The 21,075-nt window shown below is 51.8% G+C and overlaps 1 protein-coding gene across 2 annotated transcripts in view; it reads right to left on the reverse strand.

The window, feature by feature from the left end:
- Nucleotides 1-7,591: 7,591 nt before the first annotated feature.
- The window catches only part of PADI2 (peptidyl arginine deiminase 2), a 54,379-nt gene continuing 40,895 nt past the window's right edge, over nt 7,592-21,075 (reverse strand). For both annotated transcript variants that reach the window (XM_070458776.1, XM_070458777.1), the window contains 6 exons: nt 18,957-19,108; nt 16,972-17,116; nt 16,127-16,220; nt 14,425-14,510; nt 11,385-11,513; nt 7,592-10,619 (listed from right to left, as the gene is read on the reverse strand). In XM_070458776.1, coding sequence (XP_070314877.1) covers nt 10,386-10,619; nt 11,385-11,513; nt 14,425-14,510; nt 16,127-16,220; nt 16,972-17,116; nt 18,957-19,108 — 840 coding nt within the window. In that variant the 3' untranslated portion in view covers nt 7,592-10,385. The remainder of the gene's footprint in view (nt 10,620-11,384; nt 11,514-14,424; nt 14,511-16,126; nt 16,221-16,971; nt 17,117-18,956; nt 19,109-21,075) is intronic.

Raw genomic sequence — 21,075 nt, forward strand, 5'->3', positions numbered from 1 at the left:
TCCCTCACCCCTTCTGGGGAGGATATACTGAGCAAGGTCCAGGCCTCTTTTTTCATGAATATGGAGCCCGCTCTTCTTAATGAAACAGACTGTAAATCCTAGAGTGTGAGCTGATGAAAAAACTGTGGGTTGAGCACAAAATCCCGTTCCTGTCGTTATCAAGCTCAAAGACCCTCACCTATTTTCACATCAAAAGCAGTATCCACTAAAGCCCGAGGTTAAGGAATGGGCAAAACCTTTCTGTACTCACTTTTCAGGCTGTAAGTGGGATCTTAAACCCTAAAGTCCAGAACGACAATGGGTCCACCTTTAAAGCTGCTGTAACTCAAGGGGTGTCAAAAGTTCTAGGAATCGAATACCACCGACCCTGTTCCTGGAGACCCCAAACTCCAGAAAAGGTTGAAAAGGCTAATGACACTATTAAGAGACATTTGCATAAGTTAACTCAAGAGACTCAGGACAATTGGCTTAAAGTTCTACCCTTAGCTTTAATGAGGGCTTGGACTGCCCTTAAAAAGGAAGGACTGTCCCCCTTTGAATGTATCTATGGAAGACCCTTCTTATGCACAGACATTGTTATAGACCCTGAAGCCTTAGAATTAACTATGTGAGTCAGCTTTCAGCCTTTCAAGAGACATTACAGAAACTCTGGGAGGTGACTTCTGACCCAGCCTTTGAGTCAAACAAACCGCTGTTTGATCAGGAACTGAGATGGGCCTGAGAATCTAGGTGGGCCTGCTTTTATCTTCACCAGCAATCATGTGTGATGCCTCTCTTTAATCTGATGATATCTAGCAATCCTAAAATGGACTGGTGCAATACTTTGTACTTTAACTATGGACATAATGTAACTTTTAACTTTGATTATGTTTTAACTCGGTTTAATGACTATTTTGCTGCACATAAAAAGGTAAATGGGTCTAGATCTGGTGGTTTTCAACCTGATGTTTAACAAATATGGGATGAGGTTATGTGGCGAACTCCTAAAAAGGAACGCCTACTATCTCAGTTCAGTTCAATTGCTCAGTTGTGTCCAGCTCTTTGCAACCCCATGGACTGCAGCATACCAGGCCTCCCTCTCCATCACTATCTCCCAGAGCTTACTCAAACTCATGTCCATAGAGTTGGTGATGCCATCCAACCATCTCATCCTCTGTCGTCCCCTTCTCCTCCTGCCCTCAATCTTTCCCAGCATCAGGGTCTTTTCAAATGAGTCAGATCTTCACATCAGGTGGCCAAAGTATTGGAGTTTCAGCTTCAGCATCAGTCCTTCCAATGAACACCCAGGACTGATCTCCTTTAGGATGGACAGGTTGGATCTCCTTGCAGTCCAAGGGACTCTCAAGAGTCTTCTCCAACACCACAGTTCGAAAGCATCAATTCTTCAGTGCTCAGCTTTCTTTATATTCAACTCTCACATCCATACGTGACCACTGGAAAAACCATAGCTTTGACTAGATGGACTTTTGTTGGCAAAATAATGTCTCTGCTTTTTAATGTGCTATCTAGGTTGATCATAACTTTTCATCCAAGGAGCAAGTGTCTTTGAATTTCATGGCTGCAGTCACCATCTGCAGTGATTTTGGATCCCCCCAAAATAAAGTCTGTCACTGTTTTCCCGTCTATTTGCCATGAAGTGATGGGACCAGATGCCATGATCTTCGTTTTCTGAACGTTGAGTTTTAAGCCAACTTTTTCACTCTCCTCTTTCACTTTCATCAAGAGGCTCTTCAGTTCTTCCTTTCTGCCATAAGGGTGGTGTCATCTGCATATCTGAGGTTATTGATATTTCTCCCGGCAATCTTGATTCCAGCTTGCGCTTCATCCAGCCCAGTGTTTCTCATGATGTACTCTGCATATAAGTTAGATAAGCAGGGTGACAATATACAGCCTTGACGTACTCCTTTCCCTATTTGGAACAAGTCTGTTGTTCCATGTCCAGTTCTAACTGTTGCTTCTTGACCTGCATACAGATTTATCAGGAGGCAGGTCAGGTGGTCTGGTATTCCTATTTCTTTCAGAATTTTCCACAGTTTGTTGTGATCCACAGTCAAAGGCTTTGGCATAGTCTATAAAGTAGAAGTAGATATTTTTCTGAAACTCTCTTGCTTTTTAGATGATCCAGTAGATATTGGCAATTTGATATCTAGTTCCTCTGCCTTTTCTGAATCCAGCTTGAACATCTGGAAGTTCATGGTTCACATATTGCTGAATGGCTTGGAGAATTTGGGGCATTACTTTGCTAGCGTGTGAGATGAGTACAATTGTGTGGTAGTTTGAGCATTCTTTGTCATTGCCTTTCTTTGGGATTGCAATGAAAACTGACCTTTTCCAGTCCTGTGGCCACTGCTGAGTTTTCCAGATTTGCTGGCATATTGAGTGCAGCACTTTCACAGCATCATCTTTCAGGATTTGAAATAGCTCAACTGGAATCCCATCACCTTCACTAGCTTTGTTCATAGTGATGCTTCCTAAAGCTCACTTGACTTCGTATTCCAGGATGTCTGGCTCTAGGTGGGTGATCACACCATTATGCTTATCTGGGTTGTGAAGATGTTTTTTGTATAGTTCTTCTGTGTATTCTTGCCACCCATTCTTAATATCTTCTGCTTCTGTTAGGTCCACACCATTTCTGTCCTTTATTGTGCCCAGCTTTGCATGAAATATTACCTTGGTATCTCTAATTTTCTTGGAGAGATCTCTAGTCTTTCCCATTCTATTGTTTTCCTCTATTTCTTTGCATTGATCACTGAGGAAGGCTTTCTTATGTCTCCTTGCTATTCTTTGGAGCTCTGCATTCAAATGGGTATATCTTTCCTTTTCTCCTTTGCTTTTTGCTTCTCTTCTTTTCACAGCTATTTGTAAGGCCTCCTCAGACAGTCATTTTGCTTTTTTGCGTTTCTTTTTCTTGGGGATGGTCTTGATCCCTGTCTCCTGTACAATGTCATGAACCTCCATCCATACTTCATTAGGCACTCTATCAGATCTAGTCCCTTGAATCTATTTGTTACTTCTACTGTATAATTGTAAGGGATTTGATTTGGGTCATACCTGAGTGGCCTAGTGGTTTTCCCTACTTTCTTCAATTTAAGTCTGAATTTGGCAATAAGGAGTTCCTGATCTGAGCCACAGTCAGCTCCCAGTCTTGTTTTTGCTGACTGTATAGAGCTTCTCCATCTTTGGCTGCAAAGAATATAATTAGTCTGATTTTGGTGTTGACGATCTGGTGATGTCCATGTGTAGAGTCTTCTCTTGTGTTGTTGGAAGAGGGTGTTTGCTCTGACCAGTGTGTTCTCTTGGCAAAAGTCTTTGCCCTGCTTCATTCTGTACTCCAAGGCCAAATTTGCCTGTTACTCCAGGTGTTTCTTGATTTCCTACTTTTGCATTCTAGTCCCCTATAATGAAAAGGACATCTTTTTTGGGTGTTAGTTCTAGAAGGTCTTGTAGGTCTTCATGGAACCATTCAACTTCAGCTTCTTCAGCATTACTGGTCATGGTATAGACTTGAATTACTGTGATATTGAATGGTTTGCCTTGGAAAAGAACAGAGATCATTCTGTTTTTGAGATCGGATCCAAGTACTGCATTTCAGACTCTTCTGTTGACCGTGATGGCTACTCCATTTCTTCTAAGGGATTCCTGCCCACAGTAGTAGATATAATGGTCATCTGAGTTAAATTCACCCATTCCAGTCCATTTTAGTTCGCTGATTCCTAAAATGTTGACATTCACTCTTGCCATCTCCTGTTTGACCACTTCCAATTTGCCTTGATTCTTAGACCTAACATTCCAGGTTTGTGTGCAATACTGCTCTTTACAGCATCGGACCTTGCTTCTATCACCAGTTACATCCACACCTGGGTGTTGTTTTTGCTTTGATTCTGTCTCTTCACTCTTTCTGGAGTTACTTCTCCACTGATCTCCAGTAGCATATTGGGCACTTATTGACCTGAGGAGTTCATCTTTCAGAGCCCTATCTTCTTGCCTTTTCATACTGTTCATGGGGTTCTCAAGGCAAGAATACTTAAAGTATTCCATTCTCTTCTCCAGTGGACCACGTTTTGTCAGAACTCTCCACCATGACCTGTCCATGTTGGGTGTCTCTACATGGCTCATAGTTTCATTGAGTTAGACAAGGCTATGGTCCATGTGATGAGATTGGTTAGTTTTCCTTGATTGTGGTTTTCATTCTGTCTGCCTTCTGATGGAGAAGGATAAGAGGCTTATGGAAGCTTCCTGATGGGAGAGACTGACTGAGGGGGAAACTGGGTCTTGTTCTGATGGGCGGGGCCATGCTCAGTAAATCTTTAATCCAATTTTCTGTTGATGGGTGCAGTTGTGTTCCTTCCCTGTTACTTACCTGCGTCCAGACTATGGTGGGGGTAATGAAGATAATGGCCATTCCTTCAAAAGGTCCGCTACAGGGTCTGCTACACTCAGTGCCCCCAACCCTGCAGCAGGCCACCATCACCCACACCTCTGCCGGAGACTCCTGGACATTCACGGGCAAGTCTCGGTCAGTCTCCTGTGGGGTGACTGTTCCTTTCTTCTGGGTCCTGGTGCACACAAGGTTCTGTTTGTGCCCTCCAAGAGTCTGTGTCCCCAGTCTTGTGTAAGTTCTGACAGTTCTATGGTGGGGTTAACGGCGACCTCCTCCAAGAGGGCTTGGGCCATACCCAGGTCTGCTGCACCCAGAGCCCTGCCTCTGCAGAAGTCGACTGCTGACCCGGCCCTCCTCAGGAGACACACACACACAGCTCTGTCTCAGTCTCTGTGGGGTCTCTGGGTCCTGGTGTGCACAAGATCAGGGTTGAATAGGAACCCAGTTGGCTGGGGAGTGAGCCACAGGTGAAAATCACATTGCTCACATCATCCAGGCTAGGGACAAGGTTGCAGAGCTGGGCTTTCTGCCTGAACGTGTCTTTTTTCTGGTTGTCCAGCTGGAGAAGGGATACCACATGCCGTCATTTGGTATCACCACACTGTATTGAGTTCTCTGTAACATTGCCATCAGTCCCTTGAACTGATGCCCCTTGGACGAGGATCCTGGAAAAGTCTTCCTAGGCAGGCAGAGTTCATCCCTGGCTGCCCTTTTGCTTGGGGAGGAGGGGTTCCACTTCCACAGGCTTCTGGCTACGCCAGGGTGTGGATCAGATCCCATCTGGAAGGAAAAGGTTGATATACTGGGCACCCCAATGACCCTTACCTGGGAACAGAAGACATTAAAATGTGGAATCAAGTTGTATCCCAGGGAATGGTGATAGGAAGGAGGCTGGGGGTGAGGGAGTTAAGTTTTCCCTTTCCATGGTGCTGATGGGATTCTCTTCCTGAAGTGAGCAGAGGGGACTTGGCCAAAGGCACTCCGTTTGCCAAGCGGCCAGTCCTGGCCACGTGGCAGCAGCCACAATTCAGGCAAGAGAACCTTCTGGATGGGCAAGGTGCTGCACATCAGGGCCAAGGAGGGCTGATACCTCTCCTCCATTTCTCTTCTGGGTATCATAACAAGCAACTGTTGTTAGCCATTGCAGTCAGTCTAGCTGGATTCTGAGGGTTTAATGATGTATCTACTTCTATAGCTGGGACTCAGCCTGGTAGAGATGACTCTATAACTCTGCCGTCCAGTGGGAGCTGTGCCCAAGCTTGCACTCAGTCACTTTGGTCATGTACGACCCTTGGCAGCCTATGGACTGCAGCCCACCATGCTCCTCTATCCACGGGATTTTCCTGGCAAGAAAAGTGGAGTGGGTTGCATGCCCTTCTCCAGGTGATCTTCCCCACCTAGGGATCAAACCCGCATCTCTCGCATTGCAGGCAGACTCTTTACCCCCAGCTACCAAGGAAGCCCAATATGGTAGCCACTTGTGGCTACTGAATGTTTAAAATGTGGTTTTTCTGAGAGACATGTGATTTAAATATAAAACATATATCAGCTTTCAAGAGCTTACTACTAAAAAAGAGAATGTGAAATATTTCATTAATATTTTAAAAATTTGATTACCTATTGAAATGATAATAATTTGGATATGCTGCAATAAAGAAGACATTACTAAATTAACGGCACCTGTTTTTCACTTTTAAAAATGTGGCTACCAGGAAATTTAAAATTACATATGTGGCTTGCACTGTGTTTCTATTGGAAGGTGCTGTTCCAGAAGTCTCTGGATGACCTTCAGCAATTCTGAGGTGAGTGAGTGGCCAAGATGTGAAAACACCAGCAGGATGGATTTAGCACACTAGCATCCCTTGGGAAGTTCCAGACATAGGTGAGTCAGGAAATCCCCATTGAGGATGGGTTCAGGCCATGTTAGTTGGGTATAAAAGGGAAGAATGACCTCAGACGACTGGACCCGTGGGTGACATTCAGGAATAAGAGCACTGGTGATTTTCATTTCACACCAGAATATCTTTCCAGAAACCCAAGATGGGGCTGAGAGGTAGGAAGCCCTGAGGTGCATCCCAAAGAGCTTGAAAGTGGCTTCCAGTTTCAGTAACCAATTAAGTGATTCTATTTTAGGGCCTTAGGAGCTTATTCACAAAGACCTTGTTGATCATGGCTATGGATTTTATATGTGTGTTTAGTCGCTCAGTCATGTCTGACTCTTTGCGACCCCACGGACTGTAGCCCGCCAGGTTCCTCTGTCCATGGGATTCTTCAGACAAGAACACTGGAGGGGGTTGCTGTGCCCTCCTGCAGGGGATCTTCCCCACCCAGGGATGGAGCCTAGCCTCCCACATTGCAGGAAGATTCTTTACGTTCTGAGCCACCAGGGAAGCCCATGGGTTAAATCATAAATCCTGTGCAGCAACTCTGTATTATGAGAACATGCTATCACTCAGAGCAGTGGGCACACTGGTGCTTCGCCCAGATCCCTTTCTGGTTCTTGGAACCCCTCCCCCAGCTCCTGGGACTCTGCTGCTAATAAGCACAGCTGCGGGGAGTTTCCTGGCCATCCAGGGGTTGGGACCATACGCTTTTACAGCCACCAGGGGTGTGGTTCAGTCTCTGGTCAGGGAACTAAGACCCTGCAAGCCGAGAGGCATGGCAAACTACAGCTGTGACCCCCTTTCGATGACTGCCTGTGGGCTACAGGCACCCCCTTGCCTGTTCAGAGGGCTGAAGTCCCCACAGCCAGCGACTGACTGGTGTAGGTCATGAGACTTGGCCCCAGATGGAATGACTGAGCTGCCACTTCTGCTCAGAGCCCTGTGACCAGGCTGAGGCCACATCTGAAATCACACTCTTGGCCTCTTCCCTTTTCTGGTCCTGCTCCCTGCACTCCTCTGGCTTCTCCTGGAGGCACTTCCTTAAGTCACTTGTTCCCAAAAGCTCACCTCTGCTTTTCCTTCTGGGGGACCCTACCAGAAAACAGACTTTATTGTGGGTGTGGTCTTGACCTTGGGTGGTGGCCAGGTGATACACACCCACTGACTGTGTGTGGGATTCCAAACCCTTGGGATACTCTTGCTGAGAGCCCTGGTTGTGTGTGCAGAAGGTCAGGGATCGCAGGGGCCAGGAGAGGGCCCGTGTGTGGCCTGCCTCACTCCAGGCCATGGCCATGAAGCAACCATGAACATCACACCAACAGCCACATGACTTCCCTCCGACCATTTATTTTGTTGCTGTTTAATCAGGCTCTTTCCCAAACATGTCGTGATCTCCTGCATCGGCTCTCATCCAGAAAGTTGAAACCATGTCTCACTTCTCGTCATCTTCAGGATAACCTCTGCTCTCTTATTTAAAATATTTCAAAGTAAAGATCGAAACAGGACCTTGGCTGAGTTTAGAAACACGGAAGTGTGTTCTAGGCCTACGTTTATAGATAAAGCGGTGGGTGGGGAAGAATGATGAGTCCAGGAATGCTGGGGGGAAATTCCACAGCAAGGGTAGTCACACAGGTGGGCAAGCAAGATGGGGAAGGGTGTCTGAGGCCTGGGGGCTTCAGAATTATCAGAAACTGCTGACTTAATGATGGGGAGAGCCTTAGAAAAATCTAGAAATACACACCGTCTCCACATGGGAAGTGTCCACTTCCCCTTAAGGCAGACTTAAAAAAAAAAAAGAAAGCCCCAAAACACACATTAACCAAGCACAAAAACACACAGCAAACTCTAAGTCTCCAGATAAACATTCACAAATAGGCACTTGGTGTCTTCAGCTCTGGGGTTGGAGAAACCTGGGGCTTGGGCCCCCAAAGGCAGAAGCCACTGTTCCCAAAGCAGGAACAACAGCTTCTGAAGGCGCTGGGGTCCCATCTGCTGGGGGAGTACTGGCCCAGCTGGACGGGCAGAAGGCTTGTTTAAAGAAGACCCGCCCCTCTCATTTCACTGAGATAGTGACTTGTGGAAGCTCTGCATCCTGTTCATTTCCTGAATATAGTAAACTGGTATTTCTAAAGGGCGCATCGCGGAAAGGGCAAATGCTGGCCATTTAAATGTGGGTGGCTGCCTCCTGGAGGCAAGGGCCAGACCCCGTTTGCTACTGGGCCCTGTACCTTCAGAGCCCACCACTGTGCCTGGTACTCAGGCACACAATACAGGTTTGTTGAATGAGTGAATAATCCAAGAAGAAAATCTCAATTCTTCAGGAATCCAAATTTACAAACTTTTCATTGGTTATAAATCAGCTCCTTTTTAACCCTCAAAGTGGAACTATAATTCACTTATTCTCTGAAGTCAGCTGCCCTTAAAAGGAAATTTTAAAGCTGAAACTAAGTCTTTTCAGTGGGAGCCAGCAAATGAATCTGATTATGTCCAAATGAAAGGATTTTCAGCAAATGTACTAAGAAACTTCAGTGGGGGTAATCGGTCCATCTCTAAGGCCAGTAGCTGGCCCAGAACTGGCTGTTCAGGCTGGAGGTCAGGGCAGGGTCTTTATGTCTTGCACCTGACATCTGGAGAGGAGAGGTGGGTCTCTAATTGTGTCCTGCGGTGGGGAGGTCTGAGCCTGGCTGGCGGGGATGAAGTCCTTGTCTAGCTGCCTGGAGAGATGGCACGGGAGCAGGAAGTAGAGGCCGTGAGAGGAGAGGGGTTGGGGTGGCCAGAGAATTGAGAACCCGGCAGAAAAGATGGATTACATAGCTCCCCCTGGGGCATCTTTGTACAAGGAACTCTTGGGCCACAAGGATGCTGGTGTGGGGAGGAACTCCCAAACATCTGGGAGAGCCTGGGTCCAAGAGAAAGATGAGGCAGAAGGAGTGTCTTGGAAACTGAGAAGGCTGTGCTGGTAAAATCTGCTTCCAGCAAAGGTTCTGAGCTTGATGACTGGACCCTCAGGGAGTCGGGGGCTGCCAGTGGTACCTACACTGCAGAGGGCAAGCCTAGGGCATCTCAGGCAGGCTGGAGAGGAATGAATAAATGGGGGCGGCCCAAGGGCAGTGAATTTCAAAGGATGTGGCAGTTCAAGTTACATCTGGCTTCCAGAATCCTTTTCCAAGCTGGCTGCCTTGACCCTCGGGGTGTGGCTACTTGGCAAACTGGTCAGCCCAGAACCTCCTTCCTTCTCCTCTCATCCAGTTTTGGACAACAGACTAAAGATTCTGGGGGAAGGTTTGGGTCCTGGGATTTTTTGTTTGTTTTTCACATCAGGGCTATACAGACTCTGGCCAAACGTTCAGCTATTTTCAGGAAGGTCAGAATGGAGGCTCACAGGGGGAGGTGACATTGTGGATGCTGAGGCCCTTCTGAGAGAGGGCAAGGCACGGATACCCCAAACCCCTCCCCACTGCTTGAAGGCCCCTCAGTGGTGGCCTGCAGTCCAATTCAGGCAGGGGTGCTCTGGGGAAGTCTGGAGAAGTCAGGGAGGGAGGGGGCCCCTGGGCCCCTGTGTGTCAGCCCCGACAGCTGGGTTTCCTCCTTTTTGATATCCAAGTGCCTGACTCAGCTTTGGTTGCTGAGTACTCACTCCAAACACGGTGACCTTGAGTAAACACGTTGCCAGCCACACGACTAGGTAAGGAGCCAGGCCGTCTCCCCTCACTGAGGCCCTTTCTTCTAGAGATCTTAGTAGATTCTGATAACTGACAATTGGGGTCACCTTTTTCCCCCCTCTTCCCTTGCTTTAAATTTCCACTGTTCCATTTAAAACTCACCAAGACAGAGAAAGCCCTCGAAAAACCAGACCCCCACCCTCAGCTCCCGCATGAGCAGAAGCCGGTTTCGGGGGTTCTCTCTCCTCCCACGACCTCGCTGTGTGGCCCCAGGTGTGCCAGCTAATTTCCAGGTCCTGTAAGTAAAAGTAAAATTGAAAGTAGGAACGTTTCCCCCCAAGTTCCCTGATGGCTATTGCTGAAGGCATCCTGCCATCACACTGAGGACCACAGAGGCTGGTCCAGCCCCAGCACGGGTAGCCGACGGGCTGCGGCCCGCTCACGGCAGCCCCGGGCGGCTCAGGGCTCCATGTGCCACCACTTGAAGGCGAAGGGCTTCCGGTGCACGTTGGTGCCACAGTGCACCTCGCCCAGGAACTTGTGGTAGGCGGAGATGTCGTCCACGAAGGTGCAACACAGACCCAGGGGCTCCAGCAAGGCACGCACACGCGTCTCCAGGCAGCACACCTCCGCCACCTGCGGCCCGAACGGCTTGGGGATGCCCAGGTCCCTGTCGAGCACGATCATGTTCACCTGGGACGGGAGGTGGGGCCGCAGTTACACTTTGTGAGCCCCGCCTTTGCCCCGCCCTGTTCCACCTGGGACGGGAGGTGGGGCCGCAGTTACACTTAGTGAGCCCCGGCTTTGCCCCGCCCTGTTCCACCTGGGACGGGAGGTGGGGCCGCAGTTACATTTAGCGAGCGCCGGCTCTGCCCCGCCCTGTTCCAAGCCCTCCAACAACCCTGTGATCTAGGACTGTGATCATCCCCACTTTACAGACGAGGAAACTGAGGCTCGGAGAGGGCTAAGCAGCCCACACACAGCAGAGCTAAGTGGAGAGCCCAGCACCCGCCTCTGTATGCACGTGTACAGACACACATGTGCGTGCGGCTCTATACGTATGCAGCGGTGTGTGCACTGCGGGCGTGCGTGTGCCTGTGTGTTCATGTGTGTGTACACATCTACGTTTCTGTGTGTGTGTTTAGCCTCTTTCTAGCTCATAGAAGACTCTCCTCTATGATAACAAGAATCTCCCTTGTTTGTAGAGGCCTTTTGAATTTACAAAGCACTCTCCACTGTGTTAAGGTGAAGGCTCCCCCAGGACCCCAGGGGGCAACCAGGATGAGCAATCCTCCCAGCAGGGTGAGTGCCGGGGTGGGAGGCCACACAGCAGCTCAGCCGGGCCTGGGGCCTGGGGCCTGGACCTCGCGATCGGCCAGCCTCAGCCGAGGGGTCCCTCTGGGTCCAGCCCGCCCCCATTGATGGTTCGGGTGAGGTCCGGAGCTCAGAGCACCTCACCATGTTTGGGAAGAAGGCCCTGGCCTGGCGGCTGTCGTCCATCTTGAACAGGGCAGGCAGGTCGATGATGTCCTGCTCCGTCAGTCCCAGCTCCTTCTTGAGGATGTCGCGGTTCCAGTCCAGGCAGCGCTGGGTGATGGGGAAGAAGGGAAGGCGGGGGGGGGGGGGTGAGGGGCACCCCGACACCACTGTCCACCTCACCCCTGCCTGAGGCATCAGACCTGGGGCCCCAGCACTCCAGGGAGCCTGCAGGGCTCCTCCAGTATGGGGCCACGTCTCTGGTGCACCTCCCACCCATACGAGTAATAGAGAATGAGGGAGAAAGTTACAGAACTCACACCAGAAGCTCACAGAAATGACACTCAGTACTCTTTTACTGATCACCAGCTACGAGTCAGACCCCAAGTGCGTGCCATGCAGTATCCCGCTGAATCCTCAGGCCACCCCAGGTGGTAAGAATAACAGCGACAATGGTTTTGATTAATAATAATAAAAACTAATATGTACAAGTACCCTAAGTGTATGTTCTAAGTGCTTTACATACGTCACTTATTTCAACCTCAATCTCACGAGGTGGACACTATCAGTATCCCCTCACTAGAGATGAGGTGGCTCGATGATAAAGAATCCTCCTGCCAAGGTAGGTGACGCAGGAAACATGGATTCAATCTCCAGGTCGGGAAGATCCCCTGGAGGGGGAAATTGCAACGTACTCCAGCACTCTTGCCTGGGAAATCCCAAGGACAGAGAAGCCCGGAGGACTACAGTTCATGGGGTCACAGAGAGCCTGAGCGCACACATCATGAGTGTTAGAGATGAGGGAACCTAAGACGCAGGGTCCTTAGTGAGTGGCCCAGAGTCCTAGCCCAAAGTGAGGGGTCATGGTATGACCTCAGATCTACATGATGCCAAAAAATGACAACAGAGAGGAGTCGTGAGAAAGTTAACTTTCAAACAGCCGTGAGGCCTTTGGGGAACTTTTGGAATTTTGGGGCTGCTTCTCCAGCAATCCACTCCACCCCTCCCCTTGAGAAGTAGCAGCCAGTCATTGGGTTGGGTTTCACAGCCAGTGCCCCTACCTCTTTGTTCCAGGGATCAAGTCAAGGATGGGTAATAAACTAGGACTAAGGCAATCAGGATATGGAATTCCTCTGGCTACAAGAATTGGTTCAGGTTGGCACAATCAGAGTGAAATGCAAGGCTTTTGTTTAATTGTTGGGGGCATATAAGACCTCTCTCTTTCTGGATGGTGTGGGGGGGTGGATGGGAGACCTTGAACTGCTGCAGCTAAGCTCTGGCCATGGGGCACCTGCAGAGCCCGAGAAGCGCAGAGAGGCAAGCCAGAGCCCGGACCGACCTGCGCCGGAGTCCACGCCACCGCGGAGCTTTCCCCGACCTGCGCCTGGATCCACGCCACCGCGGAGCTTTCCCCGACCTGCGCCTGAGTCCACGCCACTGCGGAGCTTTCTCCGACCTGCGCCGGAATGCACGCCACTGCGGAGCTTTCCCCGACCTGCGCCTGAATGTGGAGCTTTCCCCAACCTGCGCCGGAATGCACACCACTGCGGAGCTTTCCCCGACCTGCGCCTGAATGCACGCCACTGCGGAGCTTTCCCCGACCTGCGCCTGAGTCCACGCCACTGCGGAGCTTTCCCCGACCTGCGCCTGGATCCACGCCACTGCGGAGCTTTCCCCGACCTGCGCCTGAGTAGTCCACGCCACTGCGGAGCTTTCCCCGACCTGCGCCTGAATGCACGCCACTGCGGAGCTTTCCCCGACCTGCGCCTGGATCCACGCCACTGCGGAGCTTTCCCCGACCTGCGCCTGAATGCACGCCACTGCGGAGCTTTCCCCGACCTGCGCCGGAATGCACGCCACTGCGGAGCTTTCCCCGACCTGCGCCTGAGTAGTCCACGCCACTGCGGAGCTTTCCCCGACCTGCGCCTGAATGCACGCCACTGCGGAGCTTTCCCCGACCTGCGCCTGGATCCACGCCACTGCGGAGCTTTCCCCGACCTGCGCCTGAATGCACGCCACTGCGGAGCTTTCCCCGACCTGCGCCGGAATGCACGTCACTGCGGAGCTTTCCCCGACCTGCGCCTGGATCCACGCCACTGCGGAGCTTTCCCCGACCTGCGCCTGAATGCACGCCACTGCGGAGCTTTCCCCGACCTGCGCCTGGATCCACGCCACTGCGGAGCTTTCCCCGACCTGCGCCTGGATCCACGCCACTGCGGAGCTTTCCCCGACCTGCGCCGGAATGCACGCCACTGCGGAGCTTTCCCCGACCTGCGCCGGAATGCACGCCACTGCGGAGCTTTCCCCGACCTGCGCCTGGATCCACGCAACTGCGGAGCTTTCCCCGACCTGCGCCTGAATGCACGCCACTGCGGAGCTTTCCCCGACCTGCGCCTGGATCCACGCCACTGCGGAGCTTTCCCCTGGTATGAGCCAGGCATGCCCTTTTGTGTAAACACGGCTGAGTTTTCTTTTTAACTTGGTGCTTTAAATATGCCCATGCAAATAAAGAGAGATCTAATTCAACTAAATAGGACCCTGTTGACTGGTTTCTACTTCTGGATACAATTTTGAGATTGAGGGATTCAGAAAGTAGAATTCATCCATAGATAGAAAACTTCAGGAATCTGTGACCCCTGAAAAATAAAACTTCAGGGCATATCTTCATATAAGAGTTTTCCTGGGAAGTAGGTCTGTGGCTTTCATATTTTGGTGTCTGTGGGCCTCCCCCTAACGTTGCGGGCTCTAGCCTTACAGAACCTTCGGCTCTTGAGCACTGCTTGATACGTCTTCCTGGTCTCCTGCCTGCTTCCAGCCTCTGCTGACCTGCACGTCCCTCCGCCGCCACATCATTCAGCTTCCGGTACAGGAGTAAGCCAGGAAGGCGGGCCGCATGCTGGGAGGCCCGTCCCCCTGTCGTGTGCCCTGGCTTCCTCGCCATCCCCGAGGGCAGCCCCAAGGACATGACAGGCGCCATCGATCGCAGCCTCTGCCCTCCCACAAGCCCCGGCCCTGTGCTCACCTGGAAGTACTGGTTCTCCTGCATGAGGCTCTCATTGGACAGAATCTTGTTGATAGTGATGCGCTTGCTGCTCATCCCGCCCAGGCCTGTGGGGTCAGAGGACAGGGGACAGTCTATGTCCAGCCTGGTGCTCCTCTTTGCCAAGACTCTCAGCTTCTGGGCTACCTCTCAGGCTGAGGGCGACGGACCAGGGACAGGCAGGAGTGTGGGAGGGCAGCCCCCGTGGACACTCCTTTCCCCAGGGCTGGCCATGTCACTGGGACCAGGGAAGCAGGGGGCTGCTGCCTCGCTCTCTCTCTGGCCAGAGGGTGGGGTGGCACAAGAGGCCTGCTTCCAAGGACAAGCAGCTGGCCAGGGGGCGGGTGGCAGAAGCGGTGACACCCTCCTGTTTCAGACCTGCCTCATGCCCGGCCCCACTACCGTTCTGAGCCTGCATCCACCTCCTGTCCCCTTTGTGGTGGCCCATGTGGCTTCTGATTGGTGATACCCAATGCTTAGGGAGCACCTGCTATGTACCAGGGAGTCTTCTAGATGTTTACTCGGATTAACTCAGTAGTCTTCTGCCCACCCATTTCTATCAGGTAGCTTCTAGCATTAAAGATGTAGACACGGAGGCACAGAGAAGTCCCACGACGCGTCCGAGGTCTTACAGTTGGTGGCTGAACCAGTAAGCAGCCCAGGAAGTCTGATTCCAGAGCCTAAGCTATTAACTCCTCTCCCCTCTGATGCGGGTGCACTGTGTTTCCTAGTCTTATAGCTTGACAGTGGCAGATGGGGGCTATCGCTGAGCTGTCTCCAACCCCTTGGACCTATTTGTACAAAGATAATAGTTCCTGTACCCTATGGGTAACTTTGAGGGGTTAATGTAGAAGGAAGCTTCCAGAAAGTTGAGACTCATGCCTGCCAATCTAAAAAAAATTTCCTATTGGTGGGAATTAAAAAAGGATAGTGGTCTTAAGTTCATCTTGTCTGTCCCAGACACCAGTCACTAATAGGAACACAGGAGGGTGGTCATGTATGTAAGTATCAACCAGCCTGAGGGATACAGACTTTTGGGAGTAGGTGGATTAGAGATGCCAACCTGAAAAGTGACAAAAAGTAATCTACGAAAAACACTTAACAGCCGGTCATGGTGTCTCTAACCTGGCTCACTGTCTCTGCCTCATCAGCTTTCTTTCTTTCCACAATTAATTTAAGAGCAAAGCTCATCCCAGTTTGTCTGCCTCAATTAAGTGGATGCCTGAATGAAGCAGACGATTTCTCACTCTGGGACTAGCGGTGATGCCGTCTGACCTTGCATCATGTCTGCGAGCTCCCACTCTTCTTCCTGCCCCTAAACCGCAGTGTGTATGCTCTTCTCTAGCTTCCTTCCAAAACACAAGGTCCCAGGATGCAGATCGCACTTCAGTTTTGAACCATTTAACTCTCCTCGGGGGCTGGTGCCATTTGAAGCGTCCCACACTGGGTCCCAAAGAACCTCGGACCACTGTCGATGATCATAAGGGGCAGTGGGCGGCTTGAGGTGGGGCTGACCACAGCGCAGAGGCCAGGGCCGCCTCCCACCAGGGTGACCCCACGGCCTCGGAGTGGTCTGGACGGCCAGACGTGGAGCTGGTGTTGGGGTCAGAGCGCTCACCGGCCCCGTCCTCCCAAAGGCCCCCCTGGGGGCCCGGCTCGCTGCCAGGGCTCCGTGGGCACTCACCTTTGAACATGATGGCCTCCCCGTGGCCCTCCTTCTGCTTCTCTCGGAAGAGCTTGTAGCAGGCTGCGGTGCTGGCCATGAGCATCCGGAATTTCTGCGAGAGACCGTCCAGCCGGCCGGTCAGCAGGGGGCAGGTGGCCCAGCCGCGTGGGGGGCTCCTGCACTGTGGACCCGGGGCCTGACTGCATATCGTTTCACGCCACCCGCGTTGAGCGGCGAAGGCTGCCTGGCAGGTTGTCTCTATTTCAGAGGACTATTTCTCACCCTTCCTGCTACAAAAATTTTCCTGCCTCAGCAATGCAGTTGAGTTGAAGCTCAGAGTAAAAGGTGACCTTGGGCAGAGATGAAGAGCTTCTCCAAGGGGCCAAGAGGCCCAGCCATTTGCTCCAGATTTCCAGGGTATTAAGTTGCAGACATTTCTTTTCACTTCAGAAAACGAAAGAATCTCTCTAGGGCCCCAGGCCCAAATCCCATTGCTCTCTAGGGCATTACGGCCAGTACAGTGGCCACTAGCCCTGTGGGGTTACTGGACCCTTAAACTGTGGCTGGTCTTAGTGGAGACGTGTGAACAATAAAACCCACACCAATTCTGAACGCTTAGTATGGAAAAAGAATGTAAAACCTCTCATTAATAATTTTTATAATGGTTACATGTTGAAATGGTAAAACTTCAGATTTATTGGGTTAAACATTTACTGGCCACAGCAACAACATGCAAGCCAGCTTCAGCCTACTTCCTTCCTCCTCTGTACACTCCACTTCCAGGTCGCCCCCGCTGCTGACAAGAGCTGGCGGCACAGGGGTTCCACACTAGCCTCCTCCCTCCAGCCTCAGCATCAGCTCACCCTGGTGCCTGGGATGGGGACGAAGGTCAGGAATTCATCCACGTGGCCCACGGTCAGCCAGTCTGAGTAGAGCTCCACGGGCGCCTGCACCTGCTGGGCCTGCAGGAAGTCCCGCACCACCTTGGTCATCCTCCGACCACCGGACCTGGGTGGGGTTGGGAGGGGGCAGTTCTTCAGAAGGTTGCCCGTGGTGCCTTTCTCGCCAGAGGGCTTGCAGGAGGAGATCAGCCCCTGGAAGCCAGCCTGGACCCAGCATGGCATCAGCAGAAAAGTCATGAGAAGGAGCCTGAGTTGCAGAGACACTGGCACAGGCAGAAAGGCACTTGAGTCCGCGGGGAAGAAGGAGGTGCCAGCTGCAGCCATGGTCTGTGTGAAGGGCAGGGGGCCTGGCCTTTAGCTCCTGAGGGTGTCAGTGGGCATAGGGAGGCCAGCTTCTGTGCTCAGGACTGCTGGAGGGGGCTAAGGCCCAGGCAGGGTTCCAAAATCTGCCCCTGCCTATGTCCCTCTTGGCTAGGAACTTCTCAGTTTCAATCTTCAATCAAGCGATGCCTCTTCCAGGCAGCCCTTCTTGACTTCTGCGCTCCCCGAGGTCTTCAATCTCCCCATTACCCTCATGGGATAACCCAAGGTCTTCACAGTGGCTGGCAGATTGGTTTTTGATCTGTCCCCTGCCTGTCTCTCCTACTTCCTCTTATTCTGCCTTGTTCTGTCTGACCCAGCCAGGTGCTAAGGCTGTTACCTTGGAGGCTTTGCCCTGGCCGTTCCTTGTATGTGGAATGCGCTTTCCCTTTGACCTTTCCCTGGCTGCTTCCTGCTCATCACTCAAGCCTCAATTCCAGAGTCGTTTCCTTAAAACCACAAGAGCCAGAGTGCCCCTGGGCTGTCACTGTTCACCATGTGCCTATTTTATCTTCCTCACTGCGCTGATTAGCACCCAGAAGCACCTAACTTATCTGCTGGCCTCCACGTCTATTTTCTATGTCGCCCTGATCCCTAATCGAAAGCTCCCCAAGAGCTGGGGTTTGTTTTGCTCATGGCTGCTTCCTCAGAGCCTAGAACAATGCCTAGCACAGAGAAGACCCTCCATAGATGTTCATCTCTAAGAAGCCCCCTGAGCTCCCCCGAGGGGCTCCCCCAGGGGCTCCTCTTGGGTTTCCCTGGCTCTGTTATCCTGTCACTGGATGCACCCACCCCCGGTCATCTCCATGCCAGTTATCTCCACCATCTCTGGGAACGGGGGACTGGGCTTCATGTCTGAAACCACATGCCCGTCACAGGCTTCAGAAATACCTGCTGAATGGATGGGTGATGGCTGAGAGCAGGGGGAAAGTGGGCAGAGGGGGCAGATGGTCACTGTGCCAGTGGCCTCCTCTCAAGCCAAAGCATCCCTGTGGCCCACAGGGAGCCAGATCCCAGCTGGCCCCATACGTGCAGGCTCCTGGCGGCCCCTTTGGTGAAGTGAGGACCCACGGTACTCACGCCCTCCCCAGTGACTGCCCTAACTAAGGACGAACCTGCCTTTTCGTTGGCTGGTAGGCCACCTGGGGAGGGACGGGGGTGTGTGGACAGGCCAGAGAGCCAGGGACTCAGGCCTCAGGGCCAGCCGTGGCTTCTCCCGTGTCCTGTGTGTGGGCTTCCTGGGGGTTTGCTGGCGGGCCCCCACTCATCTTCTCTCAGTACTGTTCCTTCTCTAATCCTGCATCCCTTCCCCACCTTATTTATAACCTCATTATATACCCTCCCATTTGGGGAAGAGGGTCATTTACTCAGTTTTATGTTAGATCCTAATTCATACTAAGATGTAAAGGCTAACTTGATTTTCTTTCCAAGAATGTCTGTATCTTGTCCATCACGGGCGAGGTTAATTCTCCCAGCCAATCACTCCATGTCTGAGCAACCCAGTCTGCCCCAACAGAAACGACAACTACCCCCCGACCCCTGACCTCACCCCCCCACTTCTCCAGCCCCTCCCTGGCTTCTCTTACAGAGGAAAGCTGCTCCCGATGAGGATCCGGCCCAGGGGGTATGTCTTGCCATTCACGGTCACTGGTGGACTGACCTCCAGGTTCCCAAAGGAATCAAGGCTGGTGACAGGCTCAAAGAGCGGCTCCCGGGTCACATAGCCAAAATCTGGGCCCTGGGCAGGGGGCACACACTCGTGGTTAGTCCTCTGTGGCCAGGAGCCCTTAGTCCCAGCCCAGCCACCGCCTGGCGACCACTTTCCACCACCTTTGGTCTGGCCCTGTGAGCACTCATCTTCCGGGGGGTTACCCATGTGCCTCTCATTCCCACTGAGAGCAGCAGCCTGGCGCGCGGAGGCTCAGTCTGTGAGCACGTCGGTGCGAGTGTAAACACGAGTGTGTGCGCGTGCACACATCTGAGCCTCTGCATCTGTCTTGATTTCTTAAACACAGAGTCACTTCAGTTCAGTTCAGTTGCTAAGTCGTGTCTGACTTTTTGTGACCCCAGGGACTGCAGCACGCCAGGCCTCCCTGTCCATCACCAAACCCTGGAGTTTACTCAAACTCCTGTCCATTGACACAGAGAGATACTGGTGATTTCATGACTGGTCTTTGTTTTGTGCCATTGACATGCCTATTCCTCTATTAATGCGAGCAAGAAACCGACCTTTGCTGATGTTCGCTATTGAGGGATGGGGGCTGCTTGTTACTATAGTCTTACCAAGTGAAAGCTGACCAATACGTGCAAGAACGTCAGATAACTAACATATATACAGTTGCGACCCCTCCCCAACCAACCATATTTGTTCACTGAGCCCAGATGCAGCCTCAGACTCCTCAGCACAGAGCTCTGACAGACTGCAGTTACAGGACGCAACCCTGTGATGAGTGTGGTAAAGCCGCTGCCACTCCCTGAATTTTAAGTTTCCTTTCATGATTTGATTTTTTTTTTTTTTTTTTTGGTAAAAAGGTATGGATCTTGCTTGAGAGCTTGCACTGGGGCTGGAACGAAGCTAGTCTGACAAACATCCTTGCTAATAAAAATCATAGAGTGAGAAGACATGGCTTATCCTGGCCCAGCTTAGAGGCTCAAGGGACAGCTGTGCCCAGAGGGGTGAATGGCTGCAGCTTAGCGCTTTCCCTCCTGGGAGCCCCAGATGGCAAGGTGTGATCTGCCAGAGGCTGGGGCAGCTGGGGTTTTATAGCCTTACACAGGCGGGCAGGCACGCAGCACAGAGCCGGGCTTGGCCCGGGCCTCCAGGAACAATGCAGCCCAGGGCACTGGTGCCAGGCCAGCCTGGAACACTGCAGGCAGGTGGCGACCCGGGGAGAAAGTGAGAACAGGATCTGAGAGGCCCCGGTTTTCAGCGGACCAGTTTGACCGCCCTCGTGTTGGAGGACGTGGACAGTCTGCACTGAGGACAGTGTCCAGGGCCGTGGAATGAGAACCAGAACAACAGCTAATAATAGTCATTGTGTCGGGAGCAGCACAGGTGTCTTAGATCACGCCTTCAGTCTTCACAGCAAGTCTGTGAGATGGATACCGTTTTGATCCCCATCTCACAGATGAGCAAACTGAGGCTTGAGGAGGTTGTTGCTTGCCCAAGGTCATGCTGATGCTAAGGGGTGGAAACGGGACTCAAGGCCAGCTGCATCTGGCGTTCTAGAGCTGTGTGCTCACACCGCTGGCTCTGCCATCTCCCTGTGATGAGGGGACGAGGTTAGTGAATATTCTCGAGCAGCAGGTGTGGACTTGGTGAAGGGCTGCCTCTGAGCAGCTCTGATGTCTCATGGGAGGCTGTCCTGCATGGTATCTTGGGAAAGACCCCTAACCTACATTTCATGCTCCATCCAAGCTCCCCTGCCTGTCCAGGGCAGAAGGTCAGGACAGAGAAGACTGATTCTGGTTCTGTCCTCATTCAGCTGGTTGTTGAGGACATTAAAGGAGAGCGGTAATGACCTCTAGGATCAAGGGTGGGGGTTAGATTGCTTAAACTCATGAACTGAAAAATCATAGCCTTAATGAGCTTTGAAGTTGGAACCATTCTTTTCAACAATTGCTTATAATTTTCCTCCGTGAAATGTATTTTGCTGCAGGTTGGAGGTGGGGGCAGGGGCAGGTCTCTGCCTGCCACAGCTCTCA

Source organism: Odocoileus virginianus, chromosome 30, assembly GCF_023699985.2.
Source record: "Odocoileus virginianus isolate 20LAN1187 ecotype Illinois chromosome 30, Ovbor_1.2, whole genome shotgun sequence".
NCBI lineage: Eukaryota > Metazoa > Chordata > Mammalia > Artiodactyla > Cervidae > Odocoileus > Odocoileus virginianus.